This window comes from Chiloscyllium punctatum, chromosome 7 (genome assembly GCF_047496795.1).
Source record: "Chiloscyllium punctatum isolate Juve2018m chromosome 7, sChiPun1.3, whole genome shotgun sequence".
Lineage (NCBI taxonomy): Eukaryota > Metazoa > Chordata > Chondrichthyes > Orectolobiformes > Hemiscylliidae > Chiloscyllium > Chiloscyllium punctatum.
The window spans coordinates 93,686,763-93,699,324 of NC_092745.1; the positions used below are offsets into that span (position 1 = coordinate 93,686,763).

The 12,562-nt window shown below is 39.2% G+C and overlaps 1 protein-coding gene across 1 annotated transcript in view; it reads left to right on the forward strand.

Moving 5' to 3' along the window:
- The window catches only part of pik3r3b (phosphoinositide-3-kinase, regulatory subunit 3b (gamma)), a 555,201-nt gene that overhangs the window by 311,556 nt on the left and 231,083 nt on the right, over positions 1-12,562 (forward strand). Inside the window, exon 5 of the mRNA XM_072574352.1 lies at positions 4,570-4,701. Coding sequence (XP_072430453.1) covers positions 4,570-4,701 — 132 coding nt within the window. The remainder of the gene's footprint in view (positions 1-4,569; positions 4,702-12,562) is intronic.

A 12,562-nucleotide genomic window follows, 5' to 3' on the forward strand; every position in this document is an offset into this window, starting at 1 on the left:
TATATTGCAGTGTATGTCTCACAAGGATGAAATGTATTTACACGAGGTCAACCTGCTCTAAGTAATTTTATAATGGCCACAGCACAGTCTGAATCCAGCTCAAGTTTCAGAGGGATATGACCGAAATAATGTTTTGCCTTCAGATGTCTAGGGCAAACTTTAAAAATCGGACAGTGAGAGTGCGGCCCTGACATTCCACATTGATGCCATTATTTTTCTGCAGTACCTTTTTTAGGACACTAGTGGAATGCTAAAAGAAACATAAGGGCTGGTTACTTTCCATCCAAATAAGATGAAGAATGATTAGAGGATAGTGTCAGGGACAGAGCCTTCCAAAGGTAGGTGTACCTGCTACAAGGGCTTAGTCAGCACTCAGTGACAGGATTTTCCCAGCCTCCAGGAGGTGGGCATGCCAGACAAATTCAAGTCAGCCACATTAAGTCAGCTCACCAATGTGGTTCCATTGGCATCAGGGCATTTTCCCAGTGGCAGAACTGGAAGTGGAGAAGCTGTGCCCCTTTCAAGGAGGTGGCCAATGAATTACCATGATACACAGTCTAATTAAAGTTTAATAAGGTGCAGCTGGTTAAATGGAAGTAGCTGCCGGGTTGCAAGTAAGCTCCAGGCTGAATGGTCCAAAGAGACTGCCATGAGAAGAAAAGGCAGTCTCACATCCTCATCGATTTCCCTGGAGGGGCTTTCCTTCCAACATTCAACCCTAGGATTTTACTTATGAGTATTTCAAAGCAATCTACCTGGCCCAGCTTCTGAAGTCTGCAGTGTCTTTCTGCAGATCCCACCTCACCTGAACACCCTGCTGAGGTTTCAGAGCCACTGGCCTTCAGATTAGGCCATCAGCAGTAACAGTAGCTCACTCATTTTCCTGAATGAGATAGGAGGCCCACAGGCAGTTAGGGAGCATTCTGCAGGTGGGAAAGACAACCCAATTGCCAGCAAGTTCAACTCAGAACTTGTTATTGTGATGTTGGAGAATCAAAGTATTTGTAAAATTCATGTCCAGTGTTTCAATGGCAACCTGGATTAACTAAACATGAATGACAGGTCATTGTGCCAGGCTATCAATCTAAATGAGTTTTGTTATTTTCTGTGTTTCCTAATGCACTGATGTGTTTCCAGTGTCCACTTTAGAATATTAACACTGCTCTCAAAATGCATTGGACATCAAGATAAAAGGCACAATTATCCTCCAGTTGGAATTGGCATCAAGTTCTAATTCACAAGGCTATAGCCAACCTTTTAAAAAAAAGCTTTGAAAGAAAGACTTACATTACCTGGATACCTTATCAAATCTCAATTTTTTTCAATTAAATGATTCCTTTGAGGCTCACTTTTACACTTTTGACAGATTTTCACCAGTAATCATATTCATTTGGGGAAAGCAATATTATTATAGTTGAATTGTTTAGTAAGATCAGGTCAACACTCAGGTACATGAAGATTAACATGTTCTATTGAAAACCATGCAGTTCCCTAGAAAGTGTAAGGGAGACCCTGATAGAGACGTGATATATTCAGGTCCCAGTTCATCTTGTTCTGGCCTCAGCAAAATGTAACTCCTTCCGCACATACTCAGTAACTACTATTCCAGGCAAGTTATAGTCAACCCTTTGCTGCACAGGCAGAGGGTTTTTGAGTGGAGCAGTAATTGTAAGGTAGCAAGGAGAAAAAAGAGCCTAGGCTTGATGTTAAGTTTAAATAAAATTGTCATAGTAATACAGGGAGCCGCATTCCACTCCGCGGTACACGCATGCCAACCGGACTGCTGATGCAGGTTGGTGCATTCACTTTCAGCTTCTCGAGCCATGTCCTGACTTCCCAGCTCCACACAGTAGCTGGAGAAATTAGAGGCAATGTTGGTACCCTGATTGGAACCAGATGGATCTTATTGACTATGAGATTCTTGATTGGAGTAGTTAACCTGGGCCAATCAGGGAGCCTGGGCTGACAGATATAAACAGAGGACTGAACGGTAGGGTTTGGGGCCTGGCTTTGCCACTCCTCTCCCTTGTAAAATTGCTATTTCTCTGTATACAGCTGTTAATGTTAACTGTTTTGTAAACTGTGTATTTTTAATAAAATTTAAAAAAAGAGGATTCAGTGTCTCCTCACTTCAGGGATTGACCGCAGCCAGTGTACAGTGCACTCGTAAATAAAGGGTGACTTGGTCATGGGATCCTGGTCTCCATGCAGTCAGCAGGGAGAATTCTGCTTTTTCCACCATGTGACATACGTTATTTATTGGGTTTTTGTGTAGGTCAGATTACATTCCATTCAATACTTATATTGAAGAAAATTATTGAGAATTCATAATTCATCTCCACTTTGCTGAATAAATTGAAGTTTTAAGAGTTTTGTCAGTTAGTTGAATACAAGTGAAAGAGATACAGTCTCGTTTCAATTTGCATTATCTTATAGATAATGTTATATGGGTCTGCTTAATTTAATTTATAATGAATAGTACAAGAAGCAAACTAATCTACACACAGAGCAGTATATGAACTGTCAACAATTATTCCAATATCAAAGCTGATAACTTAAAAAAAGGAGAAAGTGAGGACTGCAGATGCTGGAGATCAGAGTCAAGGTGTGGTGCTGGAAAAGCACAGCAGTCAGGCAACATCTGAGGAGCAGGCGAATTGACGTTTCGGGCATAAGCCCTTCAGGACTTATGCCCGAAACGTCGATTCTTCTGTTCCTCGGATGCTGCCTGCCCTGCTGTGTTTTTCCAGCACCACATTCACGAACCTCAAAAAAAAAAGTCCATATTCCTACACAAGCAACCTTGAAGATGAACCTTGCACTTGAACATGGTGATCACCTTCAAACATTCTCTAGAATCTGGAGTGATTCGTAGATTGGGAGCGAGCAACTGTCACCACAGTATGAACGTGAGAGAGAGAAAGAACAGGAAGCTGTGGATCTGTAAACCATACATCAATAGTAGGAACAATGCAAGACTTCATTAGTATAAAGGGTGTGATATATGGAAACATTTGGATAATAATATTTTGATTGGGCACAGTCATCATGAATTTGTGAATGAGAAATCAAGTTTGACAAAGTTGTTGAAGTTTTTTGAAATTGTCATTGTTCTTGAATTTTCAGAAGGCTTTTGATAAAGTACCCCAGAGGAAGTCGGTTAGCAAAGTTAAAGCACATGGTAAAGCAGGTGATGTGCTGACATGAATTAAGGATTGACAAAGGCAGAAACAGAATAGGACAGAATATGATTCTTGGGTTGGCAGGTTGTGTCTAACAGGGGTACTACAAGAATCAGTATGTTCCCCCCATTGTACATAATATATATCAATGATTTGTACGTGGGGACCAAATTTAATATTTCCACATTTGCAGACGATACAAAGTTAAATGGGAATCTAAGTTGTGAGGAGACATGAGGCATATGATTAAAGGATGTAAAGGTGAACAGGCTTAATGAATGGGCTAGAACATGACAAAGGATTATAACATGTAAAAATATGAGGTCATCCATCTGTTTTGATAGGAGAACCAAGATGTGCAGTGGATTTCTTACATGATAAGAAGTAGGATGGTAAGAAGTAGTTTTACAAAAGGAAGTAGGTGTTCTTGTCGATATGACACAGAATGCTTGCATTTACGTGCAGCAAGCTATTAGGAAGGCTAATGGAATGGTGGTCTTTATTGTAGGAGGATTTGAGTACAAGACTAAAAAGTTTTGATAATGTGCTATTGCACACTTATGACATTCAAAAACTTGTTTTACTAGCACCTTACATCAAATGCTCTTCTCTGGAATGTGCTCTTAGAACCTTGTAACTTTGTTCCTTTTTAGCCTGCCGCTGGGGATGGTTAATATGTGACATGTTGCTTTCCATGCTTTCCGGTTTTTTTTTGTTTGACTTTTTCATCTCAAAGAATCTGTCGTTTTGCCCTCCTTCCCTTTTGTCTTCCAATTCATTTATCCTTATCAACCCTTTGATCGATACCTTGTGGATTTTTAATGATGTGACTATGACAGCTATTCGTGCCAATTATCTTAAAGCTAGTATTCTGCTCAAGTTGAAATGATAGAATACAGATTTTCATTCCTGCCTCAAGGGAACCTTTTTTTGCTTTTAACCACTTGTGCTCCAAATAGAGACTTGATCAAGAACAGCAGAAACAAATCAAGTAACTATTGGAAATGAATCCATTTCTCTGATAAAAAGTGTTCGTGTGATTGCATTTTTGAACCATTTTTGTGTATTTAGTTCTAGTGAGGGAACCAAAATCTGTCCCATTATGAATGAATAACAACACCTTGTGTAAATTGTTCTTTCAAAGAGATGACCTGACAAGAAGAAAAGTTGACAAGAAGTGGAACTGGCAGATTCAAGTACCTGACAGTTTTGATGTAATAAATCATGACTACATTTTAACTTGGAGGATGAGAAAACTAATATAATTTTACCCCAACTCAGGCAATCAAAATTATAATAGCAGTCAAAACTATGTGGTCAACAATATATATACAGTAAGAAATGAAATATGCTAATAAAGTTTCTAACCCTGTTCCTTATGTTGCAGATACAGCAGCTGCTGATATCGGACAATATGACATCCACCTCATTGCAGATGCACTGAAGCATTACTTAAGAGGCTTGCCTTCACCTGTGATTCCACCAGCTATTTACAGTGAGCTCGTCTACACTGCCCAAGGTAAATTACTGCAGATTTGAAGATTTATACCATTCCTTAATTAAGAATGCATTATATATTGCACATCGCTTGATAAATTTAAAATGCTTTTGTGCTCTGTTTTTGGAAATATTTAACCATTTTTCTTGTCTTTTTAAAAGTTAAATCAGAAAATCAGTGTTTCACAGTGTTGACGTACTGAGTTTTGTCTCAAAAATGTGAGCACGTAATATATTAAAGTTTAGAATATTTGATTTTTTTTGTAACTTTGTTTAGCAAAAAATGTTATATCCCTACTCTTCACCTGACCTTTCAAACTAACCATGTCTTCCAGTATTGGACTAAAGTATTTTGTTTTTTACTGGATACGCTACCTAAATCAAGATAGTTTTAGCAAATAAAGATCAAGTTTGTCTGCTAATCCCAGCATTGTCTCCAATGTTATAAAACAATGTAGACATTGTGAATAAATATGCTACCCTGCATTTTACTGAACTATTTGTATCAGGAGGTTTTTAGGATTATTCCTTGTTCGGAGTTATTTAGTTGGGGAAGCATTTGAGAAACTACAGTTAGCCTTGACAATACCTTGTCTCAGCAAGAGTTAATTTTACTCAATGATAATTCAACGATATGTATATTTGTAAAATGTGAGGTAACAGCAGAGTTAGTCATACCCATTCATACTCATGCAAAATGGACACAAAAGATAAATATTTCAGTAAGCCACATTAGAATTTCTGGTGCTGTGGAACTCTACACCAGTGTGCAGTCAGGAGCTAATAGAAGTGGGGAAAAATAATTGAAAACAAAATTGGCAGTAGTGTCAACTTAGAATAGTTGCATAATCGTGTTTGTCCTTAAAACTATATGGTTCCACTAAAAAGGAGACACTATTGATACGTACAGTCAAGCGGTTGATAAACACACCAGTGTTTAAAAAAAAAATGGAGACCAATGGAAAACAACAAGAAGTAACTGTGCAATGGCTACCTATTTGCAACTGGCTGGATGCAACTAGGTGCTGTTTTCAGTACTAACGTTCACAGTCAGTCAGATAGTAACAATTTATATATTTTAGTGAATAAATTTCAATGTGTAGGATTTATTTATCATTCCAATCCAATGTCCAAACTGTTAATGTATGGTACTAATAATTTTCTGGTCTTAAAACCAAAGTCTGGGCTAATCATCTGAGAGCTGACATGTAGCACCTCAATCTTCATAAAATATTACTGAAGTAATAAAGCTATCAATCAACTCCTGAGGATATTACGGAGAGTGTATGTGTAATCGGAGCAGGTCAAAATGTTCAACATTGATCCAAAAAAAAATCATTATCAAGTCTGACTTAATAAAACTAAGAGGCAATTTTTGTACAAGTTGAAAAAGGTTTCCACAATTTGAATGGGTATTAGAACTCCAACAAACAGCACTGTTGAAAGTTCAGCTCTCCACATGGGAAGGGCATACTCGAAGGGGATTCAGCACAAAGCTAGAGGAACTATTTGCTGCGATTTCTTTCAGCGAACGATTGAAGATATATTATGTGATCAGATCAAGTGCCAATCCACTGTCCATATGTAGCACAAATAAATCATGTCATCTCTGGACAAAGTACAGCGAACATTTCAAAATGGTGCGAAAAATATGGTCTGACATTGAGTTGATAAAAATTAAGTAAGCTTCACATTGTGTTTCAATTGAAGTTATAATAGTCCTAAATGATTGAACTGGGGTTTATTCATGAGCTTTAAGTTTAGACGTGCCTTTCCCTTTAATTGTCTGATTATTTTCAAATGCACAAATTATGGCTGAAATTCTGTTAGGCCAAAGGCGCTCTTACCCACTAATCCGAGAACCAGTGGGAATCCACATAATTTCCAGGGGATGGCTGAAGGGGGCTGAAGGAATCAAGGGCTTTACAGTCACTTATGTGGCCACTGTTCGGCCTTACCTCTGACTATGGTACTAGTGGCAGAGGTCTTGCTGCTAGCAGGAGCAGTGGCACCTACCAGAGGATAGGCCCAAGGTCAAATCCAACTGCTGCAGAGGTATGTAATAACATCTCTGAACAGGTAGGTTAGAAAATATCTCCAGAATTGCTGAGGGACCCCAGATGGAAAGGTGAGTGAAGATGGGATGGGAATCTCAGATTGAGAATCATGGGAGCAGAAGGGACAGAGAGTCGAAGTCAAGAACAGAAATTTATTTAAATGGTGAGGGAGTTACACCAAAAACCAAACCTTGTACCAGACCACAGTGTCAGGTCCCTTGATCAGATACTGACAGGAGTGGAACCTCCCCCACTCGCCCATCCAGGAAGTTGCTGGAAAATCTTTTGCTAAATGGCCACCGAGACACCATGAAAGCAATGCAGTACCCATTTAACCTTTCAGCCATTCGTAAACTGTGGTGGGCTTGGGGATGATGGGTGTCACACAGCTCATTATTGAATCTCATTGCCATCTCACCAGCAGCTGCTAGGAATCCAGGGTCTGCCCCACTCAGCCTGCTGACCTAAACAGTATTGTTCACTGCCACCACCGGGAAAAAAAAAGCTCTTCCCACCATTAAATCCAACCCTTTGTTTCTATGAGGTGTTCTCATTTCCTCTATTCCATCATCCCTATCTGGGATTTATAATTGAAGCCAAGAGATCAAAGCAGTTTGATTTCAAGGAAGCAACATGTATAGTAGCATATCTGATATGTAGCAGTTTACTGGAAAAGTGCATCCATAATTGATACTATAAGTGTGTATCATAGCGTACCAGTGATTAAATAAGGTGACCTTTTTAATATCGTCAGGTTGTGCAAAGCAACAAAAAGGAGATTGTAGATTTAGTTATCATTCACTCTGTATAAATTTTGCTAATGACTTAGATTCATGATGGAGCTAATCTCCAATTTCAAAAGGGCTAATTTTTATTGTTATTCTGCTTGTTATTGTTATTCATGTAATACTCTAAAGAGCAACTTTACTTATTGGAAAGTAATTTATTGATGCTGAGAAAGAAATGGTCAAGTCCTTTTTTTGTACTTCGATAGATTCATGGTCGTATTTGTGGAAGATGGTTGTGCTTAACATAGCCGGCAATATTTCCACATATCGGGAAGGGAAACAAGAAACTAAATCACAGGAATGTTCTTGAACAGAAGGGGCCATTCGACCCATCTAATCTGTGCCAAATCTCCAAATGACCATCATGAGATAGTGCCATTTACCTGCGTTGTATTTTGGATGATTATTTGAACAGAAAAAAATGTCTCAAATGCATCAAGTGAACCTACATCCAACACACTTCCAGGTGTGCATTCTGGACCCAAACCACAGTAGTTGAAAGACTTTTATTCCCACATTAATTTTGCTTCTTTTGCAAATCATTTTAAATCTGTGCCCTCTTATTCTCGATTTGTTTATGAACAGGAACAATTTCTCCCTATCTACTCTATTCAGTCCCCTCAAGACTTGGAAAATTTCTATCAAATCTCCTCTTAGCTTTTGTCTCTCAAGAATACCAGACTTAACCTCTTCAATTTACTATCTAACTGGTTGCTCATACTTGGATCTTTTGTTGTGAAGCATTCACATCTTTTCTACAGTGTGGCACTCAGAACTGTGCATAATACTCCAGGTGAAGTCTAAGAAGCATTTAAACAAGTTCACCATGACCTCCTTGCACTTGTACTCTATTACCCTATTAATAAAGCCCAGGATACTGCATGCTTTATTAACTGACCTCCCCATCTGTCCTTTTGCATTCAGTGGGATCTATGCATGTATACAGATGCACATCCAGGCCCCTCTGTTTTTGCACATCTTTAGCATAGCACCCTTTACTTTGTATTGTCTGTTTTTCTTGCCAATATGCATCAACTCACACTTCTCGACATTGAACTTCAGCTGCCACATTTCTGTCTATTACATCAACTTGTCTGTCCTTTTTGTTTTCTACAATGCCCGTCTCGTTGTTTACAGTGCTTCCAAGTTTTGTATCATCTACACACTGAGATTGTCTTCTGCACACCAAGATCTATATCATTAATATCTGTCCAATGACCACTAGTCTCTGTTTCCTGTCACTCAAGACAAATTTGTATCCATGTTACTACTATCTTTTTCATTCCAAATGTTACAATTTGTTTCACAAGTCTGTTGTCTGACACTGTATGATAAGTGTTCTATCGGTCCATGTGAACAACATCAACTGCTTTACCTTAATCTATTCTTTCTGTTACCTCCTTAGAAAACTCCAGCAATTTAGTTGACTGAGATTTCACCTTGAGGAATCTGTACTGACTCTTGCAAATCAACCCACCTTTTTCCACTTTCTCTTTCTTTCTCATGCATTTGCACGCGCACGCACACAGTCATATGTGGAAATAGTTTATTGGTGGAGGTAGAAAAACTGGAAAGCCAGTTCAATTGTCTTTATTTCTTGGTTCCAACATTGAGGTGATCCTTAAAATGAAACAAAGAACTGCAGATGGTGGAGATTTGAAACAAAAACCGAAATTGCTGGAAAAAACTGAACAGATTGGGCAGCATCTGTTGGAAGAAAGCAGCGTTAATTTTTTAGGCAGGTCGCTTTTCAACAGAAATTGTGGAATTCATGTTCTCTAAGCCTTTTTGACTGCAGGTCTATGCTTTTTAAGAGTACAATGACCTGAACTGAAGTGCTCACTCCAGAAATACACCACCAATCATCTGTACAATGTCAGGATATTTCATCTATATTCTACAGATGTTCCTGAGTAACTAATGAAGAGCCAATGAACTTAAAATGTTAACTGTGCTTTCTTCTCATAGATCCTATCAGACCTGTTGAGTTTCACCAACAATTTCTATTTTGGTTTTGAGATGATCCTTCTTCGGCAAACAGACTCCTTGCTGTTCAGATATCTTTCTCTGGAGGATTCCACTCGTTTCCAGGAATTACAAACTGACTGATTTTAGATTGAGAAAAGTTCTTCACACTTCTCTTCATCTCTCTCTCTCTCTCTCTCTCTCTCTCTCTGTGTCTATAACTTGTTTCCAGCTCCAAGCTACTCAGCCATTTAGGAACTAATCCCTTAGCGGTTGGCAAGCAAATATTTTCTGTTATTGATCTGTCAACTGGTGACAGTTAGCGATCAGCTTCTTGATGCCTCCATACACACCCTCGGCTCCAGATGGCCTACAATCTGAACTTCAATTTTTTTTTGAATTAGAATTAGAATCCATACTGTGTGGAAACAGGCCCTTCGGCCCAACAAGTCCACACTAACCCTCCGAAGAATGTCCCATCCAGACCCATTCCCCTGCATTTACTGCTGACTCATGCACCTAACCTATACATCCCTGAACACTATAGGCAATTTAGCACCGCCAATTCACCTACCTGCACATCTTATTGCATTTTCAAATAGTTGTAATACTATTGGTTCAATACTATTGGTATCAAATTTATCAAACTGGTATCCCCCAGTTTTCAAAAATGCAAAAATGAAAAAGCTTAGTACTTAAGTCTGCTCCACCAAGATATAAGTCTCTTAATATGAGTGTGCACAGTCGACAACATCCTGCATTTGGGGAAGCCAGCCTTACAGCTGCTTGATTTGGAGATGCTGGTGTTGGACTGGGGTTTACAAAGTTAAAAATCACACAACCTACGGCTGCTTGTTTGTTTCGATTTGATTGATCTAAGACTGATCTCCCGTCACCCTTCTGCTCCACAGAGTTTTTCCTCACAAGCTAGTGTCCTTACATTGTGGAATTCTACTGTACATATATGCTTTTTGAAAGTTGAGTGACCTAAACTTACTCTAGAAATATGCCACCAATTATCTGTGCAATGTCAATGTATTTCATTCTGACTTGTAATCCTATGTTATCCAGATGCTCCTGAGTAACTGATTTGTCTTATTAATAGCTGCCTCACACTGACCAGATGCTGTCAGCAAAGTATAATATAGCAGGGCATTAAGTTCTGTCTTTCAGAAAGAACCATGGTTATCGACTCCCAGTAAGATTTACTTTGCAGGATTTTTAGTTGAAGCAAGTAATGAAATTATGAAATAATATCCCCTCTGAGAAAGGCAATTTGGATTTATACAGCTATTACAGCAGAAAACCAGTAGTGCAACTACCTCAGAACAAGACTTTTTTTTTCCCAGATTTTGGAAGATAAGAAACTTGTCAGCTAACGAGTAAAAGTAGCTTTATCCAGTGTTCTCTAATCTATCATTGATCATATTTGTGCATTTATAATGACTTCATTGCTAAGTGCAAATTTGAGGACTATTGTCTATTGTGAATAACTGAAGAACGAGCTGAAAAATGACATGGAGGATGCTGTGTATTCTAATGGTGGAAGAGGACAGACAGTCCGTCCTGAGCAATACCTCAGACCACAATGTATTAGTCTGGACCATATGCAACAAACAAGTTAACAGCAAGAGTAGGCCTTTTGGAACCTCTGGCATAATCTGTCATTTAATACTTTCACGACTGATCTGATTGTGGCCATATTCTAGCTTACCTCCCGAGAACCATTGACCTGCTTAAAAATATTCAATATCTACCACTACCACTCTCTAAAGATAAGAATTCCAAAGGACCACACCCTCTCAGAGGAAAAGTCCCCCTTATCTCTGTCTTAAATGTGAGATCCTTGATTTTTAAACTGTGTCTCCGAGTTTTTCCCACAAGGGGAAACATTGTTGCAGCAACTACCCTGTTTAGTCCCCTCAGGATCTTATCTTCCTTAATAATATCACCTCTCATGCATCTAAATTCCAGTGGCTTTAGGCCCCTGTACAAACATTCCATGTAATGCACCAATCACCTCATCCCAATCATCTGCCAAGCAAAACTTCTCTGAACTGTTTCTAATGTATCTGCAATCTTTTTCAAATAAGGAGTGCAAAACTATACACAGTACTTCAGATGTGGGCTCAGAAATATAAAGGCAATAGGAGTATACTTAAGAGGGAAATCAGGAGGACTAAAAGGGGCATGAGATAGCTTTGGCAGGTAGGGTTAAGGAGAATCCAAAGAGATTTTATAAATACATTAAGGAACAAAAGGTTAAACTAGAGAGAGAATAGGGCCCCTCAAAGATCAGCAAGCAAGCCTATGTGTGGAACTGCAAGAGATAGGGGAGATACTAAACGAGTATTTTGAATCAGTGTTTACCTTGGAAAAGGACATGGAAGATACAGAATATAGGGAAATAGATGGTGACATCTTGAAAAATTTCCATATTGCAAGGTGGAGGTGCTGGATGTCGTAAAATGCATAAAAGTAGATAAATCCCCGAGACCTGATCAGGTGTAGCCTAGAACTCTGTGGGAAGCTAGGGAAGGTATTGCTGGATGCCTTGCTGAGATATTTGTATCATCAATAGTCACAGGTGAGGTGCCGGAAGACTGGAGGTTGGCTAACCTGGTGCCACTACTTAAAAAGGTGGTAAGCAAAAGCCAGGGAACTATAGACCTGTGAGCCTGACATTAGTAGTGGGCAAGATTGTTGGAGGGAATCCTGATGGGCAGGAGTTACATGCATTTGGAAAGGCAAGGACTGATTAGGGATAGTCAGCATGACTTTGTGCATGGGAAATCATGCCTCACAAACTTGATTGAGTTCTCTGAAGAAGTAACGGAGACAATTGATGAGGGCAGAACAGAATACGTGACATATATGGACTTCAGGAAGACGTTTGACAAGGTTGCTCATGTTAGACTGGTTAGCAAAGTTAGACCTCATGGAATTATGGGAGAACTAGCCATTTGGATCCAGAACTGGCTCAAAGGTGGAAGACCAAGGTTGGTGGTGAGGGTTGCCTTTCAGACTGGAGGCTTGTGACCAATGGTGTGCCACAAGGATTGGTGCTGGGTCC